The sequence below is a fragment of the Ananas comosus genome, linkage group 15, assembly GCF_001540865.1.
Source record: "Ananas comosus cultivar F153 linkage group 15, ASM154086v1, whole genome shotgun sequence".
In the NCBI taxonomy this organism is placed as follows: domain Eukaryota; kingdom Viridiplantae; phylum Streptophyta; class Magnoliopsida; order Poales; family Bromeliaceae; genus Ananas; species Ananas comosus.
In genome coordinates this window covers 7,524,730-7,545,831 of record NC_033635.1, presented here as the reverse complement: position 1 = coordinate 7,545,831, position 21,102 = coordinate 7,524,730, and the positions used below count along the sequence as shown (strand labels likewise).

Here is a 21,102-nt window from a genome sequence, read left to right as displayed (position 1 = left end):
GAGCTGGGACCGGTCCCTCACTGCGAAAATGCCCAGAGAGGGTTGGTTCAGAGGATGAAAAGTTGAGGGGGCTATCTGCAAAATGGCCTTTAATAGAGGCTGGGGACCCCTCTCCCCCTCTCATTTGCCCTCTCTCTCCCTCTCACACTTTTTGCTCTCTCTCTCTAGAAAGAAAAGAAAGAGAAGAAAAGAAAAAGAAGAAGAAGGAGAAGAAGAAGAAGAAGGAAAAGAAGAGAAAAGAGAAAGAGAAAATCAAGAAGAAGAAAAAGATCATCTTCTTCCCTCTCTCCTTCAAGCTAGAGCAAGCTTGGAGCCTTGGTTTGAAGGTAAGCTCTAGACCCTCTAATGGTATTTCTAGGGTTTGGGGTTTTTGTTGTTTAGAATTGGTTCGAATGGAACCTAGAGAAGATAAGTAGATGGATCGGGCTCGCAATTGAAGCCCGCACCACGGATTTCTTCCCCGTTGCCATTCTAGGGCACGGAATTGGGATTTTGGGAATCTAAGGTTTTGATCTAGTCCAATAGGTCGCAAACCTAATTGCTAAGTCCCGGAACGCGTCGGCGAAGTCGGTTTCTCAATCCGACGAGCGGGTGCGGAGAAATCGCCGAATCGGGTACTTGAGGGCTCGCTTCGCCCCGAGGAGTTAGGGCGACGTGCAAGAACCGCAACGTCGAGTTTTCTATCATCGCGGCATCACCAAGAGGTGGGTGGTGACCATCCCGAAGCAACTGGGCCCCCCTTCTATGTCTTAGTACATTTCGATTCTTGCATCTTGTATTATTGCATTATAGGATGATTGTGCATTACCTTTCCTTATGCTTTCCTTGATGATATTGTAGCATGTATTGGATACTTGACATAGTGGATCGATAAGGATTGGGTCGAAAGTTATAAATCCTATAGTGCAGAGAAAGAGATGGGCTCAATGGTTGGTCTAATGTTAAACAAAGAACGAGTGGCATCTAGTCGATAATAAACAATAGACGAGTGGCAATCTAGTTGATAGTGTATAAGAAAACAAGTGATACATGTTAAACTTGGTGTATACGACGCCTATGGACTACATGATGGTAGTGACCCTAGAGGATAGGGTACCCTAGAGTGGAGATAATTGGATCATGCTCACGGTCTGTTTCTAACTTGTGATGGAAGCCTCACACAAGAAGTGCGCTCCGGAGTTGGTCACGTGGGATTGCCTATTTTGGGTCCCAAGGGATTGCCTATTTTGGGTCCCGGCAGACGGTCTCGGTTCGTAGTGCGAGTTGACCCTCCCTACTTTCGAGATGGCTAGTGAGCAGTAGGCGAGCTTTCAGAGAAGCCACGAGATTAAGAAACAAGTAAATGAGATTGATGAATAAGTGCATAGCTTTACTTTTTGGACATATTGACGGCTTAGTTGCTTACCATTTCATTGTACATGCATCCATATGTTTATGATTCGGGCATAGTAGTGTAGCTTCACTATCCTGTCTTTACCGCTTTGCTTATTACCTATTTATCTATCTGGTTATCTACTTGTGCCCACTTGGACCTAGTGGGGGAACCGGCGGAGTCAGCGGCCGAACCCACTGGGAACTATGGAAGATAGTTCTCACCCCACTTTTTTTACAGGTTCGAGTTCGGGCGTTCCCGACGAGCGTGAGGATCGCGGTAAGGGCCCGGCGCTCTAGCCGCATTAGCTACCTCCCTTTTGTATTAGCTGTCACCCTTTTTGTATTTAAGAGTAGATGTTGTATAGGGTGAGGTTCGAGTGATTGTATTTATATTTTGAAAGAATGTAAAAGATGTAATTAAATATATATATATTAAGTCGAATGAATATAATAGCTAGCATCTTCTCTCTTTATGTACTTGTATATTCCCATACTTGTATCTTGCTCTTGGTCGTTGCACTGGTAGTGCATCTTGATCGTGTATTTATGAATTGATTCCTGGGTAAATTCTTATACATGATCAGTTGGTTAGCCTTGGGCGGACAGGGGAGGTCCTGTCCGTTCGGCGTCTGTTCGACGCGCCCGGACCGGACCAAATTGGTAGCGGTCTTGGGGCGTGACACCCTAATAGTCCCACATCGGATGGGAATGGCAGGGGAGTCTGTGACACCCCAATAGTCCCACATCGGATGGGAATGGGGTTGTCATTGGGTTTATAAGAGACTTAGACACTAGTAATAAAAACTGGGCTTAAGCATTTTGGGCCGGTGGTTGAGCCCAACGAGTTATTATTGCTAGTGGGCTGGGTCATTACATTTGGTATCAGAGCTATTTAATTTGAGTAAGAAAAGATAGAAACTATACTGAATGTCACCGGGCCAGAAACTCTATCGACCGCTACGACTGTCTTACGTCTCGTCTCAACACTCACCGCCCGCAATACGACTGTCTTACCCTCCCAGTGGGTATCGCAAGCCGACGAAGGCGAGTACTCACCGAATCACGAAGAGATAAACAACAATATGGGTAAGTAAAAATACAGTAGCAACGATAATGAACAAAAGAGATATATATATATATATAAAGCACAACTACCGCTACTGTAATGAACAACTGAATGTATACATGCAACAAAACTATAGTAGCATGATAAGTGTAAAGAAAGAACTGAAGGTATACAAGCAACAACCGCTACTATAGCTATATGCATCAACCAAACAGGAAGTCCAAATATACCCAATCTGAAATATGCTGCTTTGTTGGTCCGCACCGGAACCTCAAGCCTGTGCCCTGGAGGTTCACACCGGAGACCTCCCGACAGTACCACTGCCGCTCTACCATGCATATAACCCCTCTAGGACTCACGGGTCGACACCTGCAACCACTTTTCCGGAAAAGAACACCCTCTTGCGGTGGATCAGACCGCTGGTTTTCGTGAAATGCGAACGAGTCTCGGGCGATCAATGCTGATATGCTCAAAGGTCAACTGTCGGCAACCAGCCGACAATCCTGCCCCACAGGGCTCACCGACCGTATAGATCATCAACTGTCAGGAAGCACAAGAACTGACCACTCAGGTCAACTAGGATGGAACAACTCAACATCCTCTCACAAGTATACAAGTACTGCTCAATGGGTCAACTAAAGTATATATATATGCAAGAATCGATCAACAAGTCATCTGAGTGTATAATCCAGAACTATCGTCAGCCACAAGCCAACAATCCTACCCCTCAGGGTATACCAACCTCAAAGGTCATCAAACAATGGAAGTCACGAACTGACTGACTAGGTCACATAGTGTCAAATGACGGATCTGTGTAACTATAATCATCCGTCGGCACTAGCTGACAATCCCACCCCTCAGGGTATACCGACCACAAGGGTCATCGAACGACAGGAGTCAAGGAACCGACCGAATAGGTCACAGATATGAGATACAAGAATCGACCAATTAGGTTACCAATCTCACATGAAAACACGAAAACGCTCTACTCTAAACATGATACAGGATATGCAGAACAGCTAAGTAGAGCAACAAGGAAACATGGTATAACTACTCTACTCCTACTCATAATATACTAGATATAAAGGAAACAACCGAGTAGAGTATAACCAAAACAACATGGGTGCTAGGCTCAATACTATATATAAAGATACATATATGCCAGATAACAACGAGAGAGTAAGGGTAAGAAACCATCACCGAGCGTGCACCACTGTACCGACTTCGGATCGAAGTACCCACCTGTATAACTGTGGAACTGGTCTCTCGACTGCAGAGACGGAACAACCAAACCTACGAAAGGTCCAACGGGTTAGAATCTAACCCACTAACCCAAACACTAACTTACAAAGCCCCACTAACGAACCCTACGGGAATCGATTTCCCAAAACGATTGCCGTAACACATCGGAAGTCCCGAAAACTGCATTGGGACTCCGCCGGGACCCACTAACTGTCCCGAAAAACATCGACTCAAGATACAAGTCGTCGGCTGCCACTAAACACATGTTTATGTGTGACTTAGCAGCCAAGACATCAATTCACTCCGAAACGATTATCGTCGGATAATCATTCCGATCCGGATTTCCGGAAGTGTCAATTTCGACACCGGAACCCACCGTCGCTCACCCGTCGCTTCTGAACCCTCGAAACGACGCGGGTGACCAGCCAACAAGGCTCAGCGATGTCGCAAATAATTGCCAAGTACCGTCGGAGGAATTCCGAACTGAAACCACGTTCCGTCAGCGGATTTCGCCTAAAAACGCCCCGATTGCGGCCTTGGATGATCAATCCAGAGGTTACCCACAGCACGTACATGCTGCCCACAGCAGCCACAACGAAGCGAAAAGCATAAAAGCCCTTACCGATGCATAAACTCGCATCATTTTATGTGGTTTCGGAGCTTTTATGGGCCGTACACACAAACCAGAGGTCGATTAATCAGACCATCGCACTCGTTGATAGGTTTCAGCATGTCGGAGGACGTGCTCACCTTTCGGAGCACTGCCGACCACTGTGGTGTGCGCACGAGCGATGCGAAGATCTGTGGAACTGCGCGCACAGTGCAAGGATTGCTATTAACTCGCTAACCAGGGCATCTTTGTCGCTGTCGGAGGTGAGCATGATGTTCAGCACGAGTTGTAGATCATTGTGCTCACTTCCCGAAGTTCAGGAGGCTTATCGGATCACCGGAAAGGTGACCGGAACCTTGGAATTCAGTGCTGGAGCATAAAATAGCCTTACCAGACTCGAGGGAGCTAGGGTTGACTGCCGGCAACCGGACGGCGGGCGGCCCGGCCAGGGGAGGATGCGGCTCGTCGGTGGGGTCAGGGGAACCCTCTGGCCGGCGGCGGGAGGCGGCCGGTGGCGCGGCGGAGGAGATCAAAACCCTTAGCTAGTTCTCGGGTTCAACGTCCACGGCGGCCACGCGGTGGCCGCAGGAGCTCAGGGCGGTGACGGTTCGACGCCGGAGGCCGAGGGGAAGGTGGTGCTCCCGTCGGTGGGCAGCGGCGGCGCTTGGGAGCCGAGGGGAATCGGCCTCGGCCCGCACGGTGTCTGGGTGGCCGCAGAAGGTCCCAGTGGCGACCGACGGCGTACGGGGCCGGCTGGGGGTGCGCGCACGGGGTTGCTGGAGGTTGCCGGGGCCGACTGGAGGGCGGCGCGGCCGAAGGGGAGTGGTGGCCGCACACGAAACCCGAGCTCGAGCCTGCTCGGTTTGGGCTGACCCGAGCTGGCCACAGCTCGCTCTACAGTTGGCTCCGACGGTGCGCGCTAACGGCGGCAACGTCCGACGACAGTGCAGGATGTTGGTCTCGGCCAGGGGATGATGGCGCTCGGACTTAGATGACACCTTAAGACCCGCAACCACAACATGGTAGAGTGGTTGGCTGAGAGGGAGGGAGAGGGTAGTGCGGAAAGATTCTCCGGCGGCCGGAGAAGCTCGCCGGCGGTCAGGGATGAAGCTAACGACGGTTAGGGTTAGCTGGTAGCTGGGTGGACTCGAGTTAGGGTTTTCCTTTGTGAAACCCTAACTATCCTATATTTATATATAGGTGATGAAGCTAACGACGGCTAGGGTTAGCTGGTAGCTAGGTGGACTCGGGTTAGGGTTTTCCTTTATGAAACCCTAGCTATCCTATATTTATATATAGGTGAAAATTGCTGAAAAGTCCTCCGTAGTCCATTAATTTCAACTAGGTCCCCTGCCAGTAGGTGAACATTGTGCACAAGTCCCTCGAAGTTCGAATTCACGCAAAACGGCGCATAAAATATAGGGTCTTTTTCGCGATTTATCCATTTTGCCAACTTGACCCCTCAGCGGACTTTTCGCGATTCCCGAAGATCCGTCTGTCGGATTTCCGAACGGATTGCGCCAACGCGTTCAGCACGACTGGGGCATCGAATCTAGTATCTTGTTTTGTCCTATTTGGTCTCCGACCTATTCTCTTTGTTTTCACCATATAACCACTCATATTAATACATGTAATTTCAATCAAACCCCTTTTTCTCGACAACCGTGCATCAGAACCCAATTCCGTCAGTGCCATTGGGTCCAGAATGGTCGAGCCGTTCGAAACGAGCTATTGGAGTCCTATAATCGGAGTCCAATACGCATCAGAACCGCTCTCTACTCCATGGCTCATCCGAAAAGCCGGAGTTACTATTCACTTCAGTTATCGGTTCGGGTCACGTAACTTCTCCATCTTAACTCGTTTTCTTCTGAAATCTGACGAGTGCTTACGTAATTACATTACACACAAAACATCGTCAACAAAGGGTTTAATTATATTGTCAAAAATATCGGTTATTACATCATTCCCCTCTTACAAAAAGTTTCGTCCCCGAAACTTAAATCAGACATCCCCCACAAACAACTGCGGATAACGCTCCCGCATAGCAGACTCAAGCTCCCACGTAGCCTCACGCTCCTCGTGATTCTCCCACTGGACTTTCACATACGGAATGCTCCTGTTCCACAACTGCTTCAGCTCACGTGCCAAAATTCGCAACGGAGACTCATCATAGCTTAGATCCTCCTATAGCTGAATAGTTATCGGACTGATGACGTGGGACGGATACGGAATGTACTTATGGACACGTGGAAAACGTTGTGCACCCGAGCGAGACTGAGAGGAAAAGCCAACCTGTACGCTACCGGACCAACGCGCTCTAGGATCTCAAACGGTCCCACAAACCGCGGACTGAGCTTGTTCCGCAAACCAAACCGCTTGATCCCCCTGGAAGGCGACACCTTGAGCAGCACATGCTCACCGACCTGAAACTCTAGGTCACGCCTCCGCTGATCCGCGTAGCTCCTTTGTCGACTCTGTGCAGTCAGAAGCCGCTCTCTCGCAATGCGGATCTTTGCCTCCGCATCCTCCACTAAGTCTGGCCCAATCAACCGGCGTTCCCCGACGTCATCCCAACAGATAGGAGATCGACATCGACGCCCATATAAAGCCTCGTACGGTGCCATCCCGATGCTTGCCTGGTAGCTGTTATTACAAGGCGTGTTCGCAGTCCCTGAGACGGGTATGCTTACAGTCCCTAGTGAGACTGGGTCAGGACTCATTTTTTTTCTACAGATGGTTAGTGTTAGAGTATAATAGTATAGTAACATTTAGCTGTAGATTTTATTCCAGCTTTTATTACTATCCCTGCTTACTTCTGCAGACTTGGTGGATGAACCGATGATTTTGAGGGCGGTACCAACTGAGGACTACTTGTTTTTACAGTAGTTCTCACACCCAGTTGTTACCCCTCTTTTGCAGAACCTTCGGTTCCGGCTGCTGCATCTACCGAGACAGATCGTGGCAAGGGTGTTGCTAGTTAGAGCCCTACCAATCGAGTCTCCGAGCTAAAGGCTTACCAGCTACAGGTAGTTGTAGTTTTTGGGATCATATACATACTTTTGCTGTTTCTCGCTGGACGAGCTTTTGTGTATTGGATGTTGTATGTATAGTGAACTTTTATTTTCTATCTGAATATGTTTTCCCAACAGCTCTATACTACTGGTTGTAGTATTGTATGTTTTACAGGTACAGCTATCGCTTCGTATACAGGGGAAATTCTTTTGTATACGGCGAATTTGTTGCTGTACCCGGGGAACGAGTAATCCGAGGCGTGACACGTGCGTTGATCGATGAGGGTTCAAAATTGGCAAAACGGAAAATCCGCAAAAACATCCTATATTTTATGTACCATTTTGCGTGATTTCGAACGCGGAGGTACATCCGCACGAATTACTCGGGCTGTGAAGGACTTGGTTAAAAATATTGACTAGTGGTGGACTTATTTGCAATTTACCACCTTATATAAAGAGGCTAGCTTAGAGGAAACCCTAACCGAGCTAACCCTAGCCCCAGCTGAAACCCTAACGGCCTCCCTTGCTTCCCCCTGCCCTAGCCATGTGCACCCCGGCCGCCTGCACACGCTGCCGGCCGCCGGAGTCGACCGTTTCTTTCTCGCTAGCACCCCTCCACCTTCAACCTCCTCTACATTGGCCAATTGCCTCTTTGGAGGCTCATTGTCGTCAGGATCCTCCCCTGGTCGTGCCTACGGCCTCCGGTGACCTTCCCTACCGGTCACCAACGTCCGCGCGAGCCGCCGTCGCCGTTTCGGCAGCTCACGGCCAACCCGAGCTAGCTCGGGCCGAACCCAGGCCAGCCCTCAGCCCATGTGCGGCCACAGCCTGGAACCGGCCGCGCCACCATCCCTTGACATCCGGCGACTCCGCCCGCCGGTCGCCGCCGGCCCTGCGTGCCGTTGCCGCCGCTCCTGGCAAACTGCGGCCGCCCAGACCTACTCAGGCCGAGGCTGCCGCAGTTCTTGGCCCTCGCGCCGCCGCTGTCTTGGGCCACCTGCATTGCCCTCCTCTGACCTCCGACGGCCCCTCGCCGCCGCCCCGTAGCTCCCAAACAGCCGCCTTGGCCACTACGACCTGCTCTGCCCAAGCCAAGCTTATGAAGGCTCGGGATGCTCCAACACCACTGCCGCCGCCGCCGCCTTCCGCCGCCGACCGGCGTTACTGCCGGCTCCGCCTGGCCGGCCGCACTCATCCGCCGCTGGCTCTCCCGCCGCCGGAGCTCCCTGTCGGCCAAACTTGGGCCGTGCTCTCGTCGCTGGGTGACGCGCGCCTCAGCCTCCCTACATCGCCTGCCATCACCTGCCGCCGGCGCGCCGACCGCCGAGCCGCCGCACGCCGTACCCGATCCTCCACCTGCCCGATAAGCTTTTAGTAAGTTGTTTGTGCACTATTTTGGGTTGTATCCGCTATTCCGACAACCCAGGACTATTCCGATGCCTCCGGAGGTGAGCACTGTAACATACCACATCCCTCGTAAATCGTGCCGAGTTCCGTCGAAACGAACGAAACGCGGAGATGAATGAGTTTGAGTGGACCCTAAGCACATTAGAGTCCATAAGTGAAGCTAAAAGGGACCCGAGAGAGTAATCTGGAAATCTGACTAAGTCCCAGATTTTGTGCTCTCGGGGACCGGTCCCTGAAGAAGAGACCGGTCCCCGTACGCGTAGCCTGCCAGGAAGTCCTGAGGCAACCGGTCCCTGGTGGTGAGACCGGTCCCTGAAGGGCAGACCGGTCCCTCGCTGCGCAGCAGCTGAAAAACCCGAAAATTTGGCTAAGTCCTGGAAAACCCCCGTTCGGGAACCGGTCCCTGGTCGGGGAGACCGATCCCCGAAGGCGAAAAATGCCCAGTCTGGGCAGATCAATGGGAAACAAGTGGAGGGGCTTAAGTGCAATTGTCACAACACCTTATATACTCACCCCCTTCACTCCCACAGCCATTTCTCCCCTTTTCTCTCATTTCCTTTCTTTCTCTCTCGAGGACTCTTGCTCTAGGGCTTGGAGGAGAGGAAGAAGAAGCAAGGGAAGGTGGATTTGGAAGCTTTAGTGGGTTCTACAAGCTCTCCTACAAGAGGGACTTGGAGGAGCTTGGGCTAAGGTGAGTTTTTGCTATAAATGAGTCTAGGGCTTGGTTTTGATCCCTAAGATTTGGAGTTTTGGGTTGTTTTTAGCCTTGGGAGCCTTCTATAGGCCTTAAACTCCATGGAACCCATGGGAGCTCAAGTGCTCTCATGGTGGTTGGCTAGGGTTCACCATAGAAGCCCTAGGGTTGGTATCAAAGGTCTAGAAACCTCACTAGGATGCTTCTATATGATCCTAAGCTATTGTTTGCTTAGGGTTGGGATCGATTCATGGGGAAACCCTAAATGACCATGTTAGGGCTTGAAGATTGGGGCTTTTGCCCTAGGATCTTTCGGGGGCAAATTGACCCCGTAGAAACCTAATTGGGGGTGTCCTAAACACGTGGGACAACTCCGTCTGACGTTACGAAAACGTTTGAAAATAGTTCATGTATACAAGGGCCTAATTTGGCACCATATTGGATTGTAGGACGCGGAACGTCGTTCGTAAGGTTCGGGAGACTGTCGCATTCGTTTTCTACTACCTCACAAGGTGGGGGGTGCACGCCGGAATCGTTGGATTCCCTTCTATGTCTGTTTCTCTATTTTTTTGAACATATGATTGTATAGTCACTCATGCATAATAGGGTTAATTTACATGTGAACTATTGGTTGTTTCATTATGTCTTCTCTAATGCTTTTGGAAAGTAGAAAGATATGGAACCATGAAGGACATGTATTGTTGGACCCCAGAGATTGCATGATTGAGAGGCTTGGACTTGGCAATGGTAAATAGCTATGACACTGACCATAGAGAGATGGATTGGCATTGACAAGTGTTAAGCGTAGGTTTAACCAAAGTTACATTGGGACAAAATGGTTAGCGAGTGATATGAACAAAAGGGTAGAGAACCTAGCATAAAAGTGGCATGGTAACTATTGGCTGAGCATCCTCAAATTGGGGATTCGATCGATACTCATGACACGTCTTGGCTTGAGGGTGGTAGCTCCCCCTCAAGCGGTGAGTTTCCGGAAATAGTCACCTTGGGAGCGAGGTCCCTTATGACGGTCCATAGGGGTGGTTCGAGGCCCCCTGTTATGACGGGATTTGGGTTATGAGTTATTGGGGTTAACAGAGTTAACCGGCAAGATTGGGTAAGAGCCAAAGCTTAATTATGATTGAAGCATACATGCATTTCCATTATCGCATTGAATTATATATCCACTGACTCTTTCTTGCAGGCATAGTATTAGTTGCATTAGTAAGGGTTACTTTCTCTCTTTTGAAATACTTATGCCTGGATAGACCTAGTGGGTAAGTCGGCGAGGTCGGATGCCGAGCCCACTGGGAACTTTGTTGTAGTTCTCACACCACTAACCCTACAGGTCCTAGCACGAGCGGGGCGGCGGAGGACCGAGGCAAGGGTAAAGCGCCGTAGATAGCGGCCACCGGGACTCATACATTTATAGCCATTTCCCTTTCGTTATACATGCATCAACTTCTTTTGTAGATTTAGAGATGTAAAGTTGTAAACAATCGTGTAATTTTGGTGGATGGCTAAATGTAAAAAGGAAATGATGTTTGAATGCAAATGTAATAGTTTTATTTACTTATATTTGGTTCAAATGAAATCAAGTATCATGTATGTTATATATTAGCTTAGAGCTTTCGCTTTCGTTGTTACTTGCCCTCGTGCAAGCCTTGTATTATATATGCAATTCTCTTGTTGATTGCCTATCTATACATGTTGTTAGAGCCTTGGGCGGACAGGGGAGGCTCTGTCCGTTCGGCGTCTGTTGACGTGACCCGAACCCAACCAAATTGGCGGGGATTGGGGCGTGACATGCACGGTGATCATCGATCAGTGCTGATCACAGTGCTCACCTCATTTAGGGTCAACGAGCCCGGGATGAGTGAAATTAGGAGCATTTTAGGTTCAGCACGCAGGGTTCGCTGAACTTCGGGTCGCTCCTGCGCCTCCCACAGTGGACGGTTGTGCTCCGAATCGTGAGCACGGCCTTCGGCACATCGAGGCCTGTCAATACATGTCTCGTCCGACCTTGAAAGGCCTCGGTTTGCGATATAGAGCCCAAAAACCCCATAAATCACATAAAATAATGTGATTTTACGTATTAGTGGGGACTTTTATGCAATTGTGCACTTCATGGTTGCTGTGGGCAGTACGTGTAGGGTGCGGGTGACCTCTGGACTGATTGTCCAAGGACTGAAGCCCTTTGCGAAAATCGAATTTCGATTTCGGTGCGTTTTTCGACAAAATTCGCCGGCAAAACACGGTTTTGGTTCAGATTTCATCCGACGGTGTTAAAATGTCCTATGTTTAGTCGCTGAGCCTTATTGGCTAGTTACTTATTTCGTTTCAAGGGCTTGGAGACGACAGGGGAGCAACGGTGGGTTCCGGTGTCAAAATTGACACTTCCGAGAACCCGGATCCGAACGATTATCCGACGATAATTATTTGTATGTGTGATCTTGTGTTTGCTGCCAAGACATCCAAAACGATGTGTTTTGTGGCAGCAGGTGACTCGTGGGCGAGTCGGTATGTCTCGGGACACTTCGTGGGTCCCGGCAGAGTCCCGATGCGATTTTCGAGACTTCCGGCGAGTTACGATAATCGGTTTTCAAAAACCGATTTCCGTGGATTTACAGGTGGGGTTGTGGATTTAGTGTTTCCTATATGTGGGTTAGATGTTCTTCCGCAGTCAAGAGATAGGCACGACATTCGTACAAGTGGGTGCTTCGACCCAAAGTCGATACAGTGGTGCACGCTCGGTGACATCCTTTCTACCCTTCTCCTACTATTACCTTGCATATATTATGTTGAGCCTTGCACCCTTATTATTTCCTTATTGCTCTACTTGGTTAGTTTACCTATCTAGCATCATGAGTAGAAGAAGTAAAGCAGGTTTATGACTACATGTGATATTTGTGACCTAGTCGGTCGGTTCTTATAACTCGTACTATGACCTATTCGGTCGGTTCTGTGACTCCTGTCGTTTGATGACCTATCAGGTCGGTACACCCTAAGGAATAGGATTGTCAGCTAGAGGCTGACTGCTAGTTCTGGATTATACCGATGCATGACGTGACATTCTTGTGACCTATTGGTCGGTTCTTATGTATATATGTTAGTTGATATTGAGTGGTCGATATTTGCATACCTTCAGAAGGATGTTGAGTTGTTCCATCCTAGTTGATCTGAGTGGTCGGTACTTGTGTTCCTCACGGTTCGTGACCTATTGGTCAGTGTGCCCCCGAAGGGCGGTGATTGTCTGCTAGTTGCCGACGGTTGGGTATTGAGCATATCAGCATTGATCGCCATTGCTCGTACGCATTTCACATACACCAACGATTTGGCCACCGCAAGAGGGTGTTCTTTTCCGAAAAAGTGCTAGCCCGTGAGCCTAGGAGCTTTATTCTAGGGTTATATGCTTTCAGGCCCAGGAGCTTTATGCTAGGGTCATTTGCTTTTCAGACCCAGGATCTTATGCTAGGGTCATATACAGGTTAGAGCAGTTGTGGCACAGGCCTAAGGTCTACGGACCGATATGACAGGTTTATGATTGGGTACTTTTGGATTTGCGGTCCGGTTGATGCATGTATACAGTAGCGGTAGTGATTTATATATATACATCTCCTTTTTTGTTTATTATTGCTACTGTATTACCATTACCTATACCTTTGTTTATCCCTTGACTAGTGAGTACCCCTCGCCCTGGTCGGCTTGCGGTACCCACTGGGAACGGAAATATGTGTACATGTTCTCTCCCCCCACCCCCTTTCAGGTGACGTCACGGATCCGAGTCGGGACGGTACGTGAGGTGCGCATCTTAGCGAGCGATAGAGCTATCGGCCCGCCGTTTTGGTTAAAATCCTCAAACCTGTCTTTTTAATAATTGACTTAGTATTTATGGTTCATAGGTTTGCTTAAATTGGATAAATGAGTTTTTTGTGAATGTAATAAAGAACTTATAGTTTTCTCATGAGATAAAAATGGTTTTCTACCCCTCGTGGTAGCGTGTTTTAAAGAAAAAGGTTTCCGTGTGGGAAACGGTTTTGAAAACGTTTTATTGATTTTCACGACTCTTAGTGTTTTAAAATGAGTTTCCGGATAGGAAACATTTTAAACTAATAGATGTTGATTTATACATATCTGTGATGAAACGAATGTGAATGTGAATGGTGAATGTTTGTGGTTGTATCTTGTACTTATGCGACGCCGTGCAAATACAGGGGAGACTATTCGTGTGGACAGTGAATTTTCTGTATTTGTGGCGGATCTGACATACTCTGGGGTCAAGGTTTCAAAAAAAAAATTTGGGCAGCATCAACTTTTAAATCCAAAAAAGGACCTCGGGGCGTGACATTTCGTCCCAACATTATCTCCTGTTATACCTCAATATATTCAAAAATACCCTACTGCAAACTCAAACTACTACATCTCATACCAAAGCTACAAAAAATTAAAAGGTGTTAAGTTTCATGTCTAGGAGTTTCATAGCCTAGAGGCATATGTTTGCTAGTACCAGCCTACGGAAAATCAAAAATTATGATTGTAGAGTCAATACTCCGTTGTATATCAAGTATTTGTGGACACGAGCAACAACATCATTATCTGGCTATCCGTACGTGGAAGGATATGAAAAGAGCTATGAAACGTCAATTCGTACCAATTGATTATAGATAGCGCATTCAATACCAACATACTCGGTTAACTCAAGGTAGCATAACAGTCGCGGAGTACACTTTGCGCTTCTACTACCTAGCAACACGATCAAGAATTCCATGGAGTGAGGATTTGCTGATTACCATGTATCGACAAGGCCTCCATTCCAATGTAGCTAAAAAGTTAGCATCCAGTCAGTTCCTCTCCTGCTGATGTAGTTCAAGTCGCACATCGGATTGTGGAGGAGAAAAAAGCACGTGTTTCATCGACGTGGCGCAACTTTCTACGTAATCGTGAGTCATGGTTCGAGCATCACTACACCTTGTCCAAAAAGATGAACCAGTATCAACTTCTCAGGCGTCCTCTAAGGCATCAACTTCAAAGGCATCAAAGAAAAAAGGTAGGTGTTTGAAGTGCGACAAGACTGGGCATTATGCTCACCAGTGTCTAACAGCATAACTTAGCAACGGCTCAAGCACATGACGATGATTTTGAAAAATTATACGTCATACTATAAGATGATGATGATAATATTGAAGTGCACGAGCTCGAATATGATGAAAGTCTTGAACATTGTGGAGTTATTAAGCCTATGCTCTCAACTCACGTGACGAAAGACGATAAAGAGTTGAAACGCCATACTATCTTTCAATTCGAGTTCTTTATAATGGACAAGTTTGTTCAATGATTATATATTCGGGAAGCTGCGCCAACATTATTTCTGAAGAAGCCGTTGACAAATTGAGACCGAAGACCACACCGCAACCAGAGCCTTACAAATTAGCATGGGTGAATAACCAAAATTTGAAAGTCACTAGAATAGTGCCTAGTTATATATTCAATTGGTAAGTTAATTCAACAAGTCTCGTGTGATGTTCTAACTATGAAAGTCGCACATATACTACTTAGAAGGCCATGGATGTATCATGTATGATCATAAAATGGCATGACAAATATAAAAATACTTATTCGTTTGACTGTGCTGGATCAAAAATAAAATTCATACCTCGTAAATTAACTAATATTGTGAAGTTGGAGAAGGTGGACAAAAGCATGCTTCTTCGTCAAGTTGACTTCACCATGGGTGATGGATTTCTTGGACAATATCCTTCTCCTTCCCTACCATATGCGCCAGCAAAGTTCTTCTTCCGAAGAGGCTCTATCTTCTCTTTCCTTCCTCACCTTTTCTCCTTTTCTCTATTTCTCTTATTCTTTTTCTAAATTTGCTTTTCCGATTTTCTAAAACAATTCAACAAATTTTCTAAATTTTCCCTATTTATCGACTATTTTATTCACTTTATTCTTAATTTTCGTTTTTAAAGAAAATTACAAAAAAGAAAAATTGTCTAAACCTTGCTGCAATCGTACTTCTTTCTTTGGAATTTGTTTATTCCCAAAATTAATTTAAAATTCATTAAAATTTTAAACATCAGAAAAAACTAAAAATTACCCTAAATTTTCTAGAAAATTCTAAATTTGGTTTTAAACATAATTTGGGCTCATCATTAGCAAGATAAATTAGGATTTTCCTGATTTGTCCTGCATCAAATGCCTAGTTGTTCCGCCGCCACCTCCACAAGTTGCCCTGTGCCATCATCATAGGATATTTCAACTTCGCAACCACCATCGGTCATTCCTACACAACTGGCGCCACTAGTCGTTCCTCCGCGATTATCGTCACCATCATCGGCTGTTCCTCAAGGTAGTGTTTGGTAGCCCTTGTTCCCTCCTATGTTCCCAAACACTATTTTTCGTACCGAGAATAGTAGTTCTCCTACTCCTGAAATAAGCTAGTATAACCCGATATAACCTTAGAACAGCTATTCCACCCTCCCCCCTGGAACAAGCTTGTTCCCTAGGGTAGTGTTTGGATTGGGTACAAGAGAGGGGATAAGGGGGTTATCCCCCCTCTTGTACCCAAACATGATTTTTAGTAGGTGGGAACACCCACCTACCCGGTACAACCGGGTATAGGTGGGAACACTTACCCTGGGGTGGAACAAGTTGTTCCACCCCCAGTACAAGAAAGAGAGAGAGAGAGAGATTTATTTTAAATTTAAATTTCTAAAATTTATAATTTATAATTTTAAATTTTAAATTTATAATTTTAAATTATAAATTTTAAAGTTTAAATTTTAAATTTTATATTTTTAAATTTTAAATTTTAAATATGATATTTTTAGTTTTCAAATTTTAAATTTGATATTTTTATCTTTCAAATTTAAATTTGGTCTTAAATTTAAAATTAGATATTTAAAATTAAAATTTTGAANTATAAATTAAAAATTAAAAATCTTAATTAAAAATTTAGAAATTAAAATACAAATTTGAATTTAAAATTTAAAATTTAAAATTTAAAATTTAAAATTTAAATTTGAAAAATATAAAATATCAAATTTTAAATTTCAAAAATTTAAAATATTAAAATTTAAATTTAAAATTATAAGTTTAAAAATTTAAATTCAATTATAGGGGTAATATCATTATTTTCTATTTATAACTACCAACTATTCCACCTTATATTCACATTTTCATCCAAACACAATTTTTCTAGTTCCAACTTATACTCACATTTTCATCCAAACAAAAAAATACCCTTGTTCCTACGAAAACCCATACTTGTACCTATCCCGGGTATACCTAGTTCTTGCTTATACCCAAACCAAACGAAGCCTAGAGGGAACAAGGTTAATTAAAGTATAATCTAATTTTTATTACAGTATTAAATTACTAATTAATCTAATTAATGTGTTTAAGTCATTACCTATTGCTTAAATAGTAAATTATTATTTATAATTAATATTTTAATCAATTTATTCAATAACCAATATTTATATTGATCAACCATTAATATTTTGACTAATCTATTTAATTTTTAACTAATTATCTAACTAAAATAATTTACTAACTAATTAAAAAATTAAGTTATTTTTATAATTAACTAATTAATTAACTAATATTTATATTTATTAATTTATTAATTTATTAATTATTATAATATTCATAGCTGATAAAATTTTGTTGACTTATCTTTATTTTTTTGGAATTTTAAAAATTATAAAATACAAATTAGAGAAAATTATTTCTTTATTAAAATTCTTATGCAAATTTTCAAGATTCATCCAAGAAAATTAGTTTTCTTAAAATTTTTAAGAAAATTTGTGAGATCTATTTATGAAAATTTAACAATAAACCATATGACAAATACATAAAAGAAATTTAAATATCAACCGCCTCAATTTAGTTTGTGATTTTATTAAAATTTTCATGTTTCTAAATCCAATAATAGAATTTTCAAAGTTCAAAATATCGTAAATATCATACAAAATGCTACATCCATCCACGAAAATTAAAAATCGGACTATATAATGACTAAATCAAGTGGATCTATTTTCAATTTTTTGTAAATTGCAAATAAACTTTGCATAATTTCATATTTCTTCACAAAAGGACTTTACTAGTTAAATATATTCTAAATTTATGGAAAAAAAAAATAGGTTGTAAAATTTTTGACTTGCCTAATAAGTAGATCTTCGATTTTGCTATTTCTTTTCCTTTTCTTTTAAGATCGAAGTGATTAAAAAAAGAAGGGATTGAAAGAAGAAATTAGAGAAAAAATTATGAGAAAAAAGAAACGAAAAAGTAGAAAGAAAAAAAATAGAAGATGAGATGTGAGAAGAGAAAGAGAGAGTAGAAATGAAGAGAAGAGAAAGGGATAAAAGTCTAGCAGAAAAAAAGGGCAGAAGTAAGAAAAAAAAAAAAAAAAAAAAAAAACACTGCATGCCTGTGTGGACACGCAGCGACACATGTCGGCATGTCGCAATACCAATAGAGACCCTCCCTGTACCATACCCATTAATAGGGGGCGTGGTACGTACCGCGATACTTAATTCCTTGCTCAAAGGTTCTCAAGCTATGCCATTCATTTTGAGTTATTGTCTAGAATACACTAGTCAAGCTGACAAGATTAATTTAGCAGAATAACATGCTAATCCACGCTGAGCACGTTGATTGACACATATCATGGTTGCCCATCACCAAAAGGCATAAAGATAAGAGTCTATCACTGGTCCGCTAGTCATGTCACTAGAAATACAATAAGAATGAGAATTTTCACAACCGAATTAAAACAATTAAAATTAAACAAAGATAATACTAAACAAGAATAATATGCAGTCAAATAATAGCATTACAAAAGAGATGGGTTGATGCATAAATTTACCTTTCTGCAGATCCAGCGGTGATAATGTCTGGTATAAGATAAATTAAAAGTGTCAAAATATGGAAAGTAGAAAATTGGCCAATATAAAAAGTCCTTTGAAAACATACCTTAGATTTTTGGTTTTCAAGTATGCATCTAGCAATGAAGTTAGCAATACCATCAACAACATCCTCTTCAGTAATGATGACATAATTTTCGTCATCAATTCCACTAACTTCCTCTAAGCTTTTGGGAGCAATCTCGCTAGTGACCCAAACCCACCAACTCACCTTCCCATCATCAACATTAATAGGCACATCCATGGAATCAGGTTCCTTTCCTGATTCAGCATAAGGAAAATAAAAGATGAAAAAACGTAAGAAGCAAATGCATCAAAATGTAGATAACTAAATGTCCCAAATACTTGAGGACATATGAGTTCAAATGACACCAGACAGGAACCTACCTTTTGGACCAGCAGTTGACTCTCGATGAAGTGATTCAAGGTTAGCAAGGAAGCTTGAGTTGTCCACTGCAGCTATAAGGCGTTCATATAGCTGTGCACAAAAGATTAAATGAAATTCAAAGATATCAGAACAAGAATCGAGTTCTATGCAAACCAAGTTTCAGCATTCCAACCAAAGAATGGAGAATTGTCAAAGTGGTTTGAAACCTGGTTTTTAAAGTTACCAACTTTATAGAAAATTCTATACTATACACTTAAACATTGCAAATAAAAAAAAATCACAATAATAATAATAATCAAGACTAAATGTTTAAATGCAAAATGAGGTAAATATAAATTTTAAGAATTGGTCATCATTATCTCAATGTAAATATAAAAATGCAATTCAATTTCATTGAATTGCATGCCGTATGCTTTGGAAAAAGCTTGTACAGTTTGGGAAGGGGTTTTTATTGATAAAAAAGGTAGGGTTACATTATCCTTTTTCTTGTATGTGTTCCTAAGAAAAGGAATTTGTCCATTTCATTTTTAGAGGTCTCAAACGCTAATTCGTATAAAGCCATCGAACCAGCCCAACCAAAATAGGAGATGTTTGGGAGTATTCATCCGAAGATGAAAGTACTAATTTACTTTGCTACTACTAATTTTATTATATGCTCCTCTCACTTTTTGCTGACACCAAAATCCGTTTGTGATTTCAACCAATTGACTTTACCACATGCTTCGCTCACTTCCCTCGGAAGCAAAATATAAAAAAAAAAAATTTATAGTTTCATCCATTACATCCATTTATTTGTATCTTTGGAACAACCAAGTTCAAGGGGTATGCGTTGCTATAATCTCTTTAAGACGGCCCTCTATCAAGCTCTAAATTCACCCTAGCGAATCTTGGTAAATTTAATTTCTCCTCAAACAAGTCGCTTCTACATTTGAAATTAGCCTTGCATTGGTTAACAATTGCATTAACCAAAAGAGCAATATGTTAGTTTTATCTTGTGACATGATCAGTGTATGTAATATGATTAACTATTTGTAAATAACTCTGCTACGCTAGCGGCCATGGCTAGGTAGGGAAAAGGTCTTCTTTTCTTCCTTTCTTTATCTCTTTCTTCTTCTCTTTTACTTTCCCTTAGATTTTGATCTCCCCCTATCGTTCTTCCGATGCTAAAGTGTGGGGATGTTCGTAAATAATTATTTCTGACTTGGTCCTCTTTTCCCTATTTTGTTGAGACACCTACGATGAGCTTTGACACAACTTCCACCTTGGTGATACGAGTCGCACTACTGATTCTCTTTTGCCCCTCGTCAAATACTCACCACTATCTAATCATCAGTACACATGTAGATGGTTCACCGATTAGCTGAAGTTTCATTGGGTGGTTAGTTTTCCGACAATGAGTGTAACGACCCAACCCACTAGAAATAATAACTCGTTGGGCCCAAACCATTGGCCCAAAGTTCTTAAGCCTAGTTATTATTTCTAGGGTCCCTAATCACCCAATCATAACTCCTACCCTGACGTCCTTGTCAGATCCTAACCCAACCACACACATAGACCAAAATTATCAAGCGTTGTGAGATTTTAGAGGCGACTCCTAGAGATTAAAAAGATGGCTCCCACCAAACCAATGATGTAGCACTTTGTCCCGCATTGTACTTAGCTCTCACATATTTGGCTTAGAAATAATTATTCAATACTTATGCCTTGTAGCGTATCGCATAGTTGAGGCCCCTAAGCTTAACAATCCTTTTTGTTGCACGATTGTGGTAATCTTTTGTTCCAACAATTATTTTAGACTTGGCAGTCGGTTTTGATTATGAATTCGTTGAGATAATGCCTCAGTGCTGCCACTTCCTTACTGCTAATAATATCGCCAGAAACTCCTTATATGTCAACAACCCTATGTTTCGTTGGTTGATAGCGTTGCTTAAATAAGAATATGGTCTCCCCTTAATAAGACAACCCATAATCCTTGCCTATATGCGTCCACATTTACAATTTAAGGTTTGGTGTGGTCAGGCATTAGCAAAACAAGTTCCTCGGTCATGATTTCCTTCAAGTTGCCAAAGGCAGATTAAGCATGCTAACTCCACTTGATTTTTTCCTTCTTTAGGCCTCCGTTTGGTTGGGGGTAAAGGGGTGGAATAATCCCTTAACCCCCATTTTATCCCCAAACACTTCTAAAAATGGGTGGGGTTAGCTAACCCCAGCTAACCCCACCTCAAATGGGTTATCCTGGATTAGCTAACCCCACCTAACCCCACCAAACCCCAACCAAACACTATTTTCTATTCATAATAACACACTGTCCTTCTTATCCCACCTACTCCAACCAAACACTATTTTTCACTATTCTGGACTAACTCCAACCCCCAACCAAACACAA

General features: G+C 43.5%; 1 protein-coding gene across 1 annotated transcript in view; it reads right to left on the bottom strand.

Annotated features, from left to right (window-relative positions):
* The window catches only part of LOC109721354, a 52,793-nt gene that overhangs the window by 22,914 nt on the left and 8,777 nt on the right, over positions 1-21,102 (bottom strand). The window contains exons 2-4 of the mRNA XM_020248920.1: positions 18,716-18,806; positions 18,378-18,589; positions 18,271-18,298 (exon numbers count right to left, since the gene is read on the bottom strand). Coding sequence (XP_020104509.1) covers positions 18,271-18,298; positions 18,378-18,589; positions 18,716-18,806 — 331 coding nt within the window. The remainder of the gene's footprint in view (positions 1-18,270; positions 18,299-18,377; positions 18,590-18,715; positions 18,807-21,102) is intronic.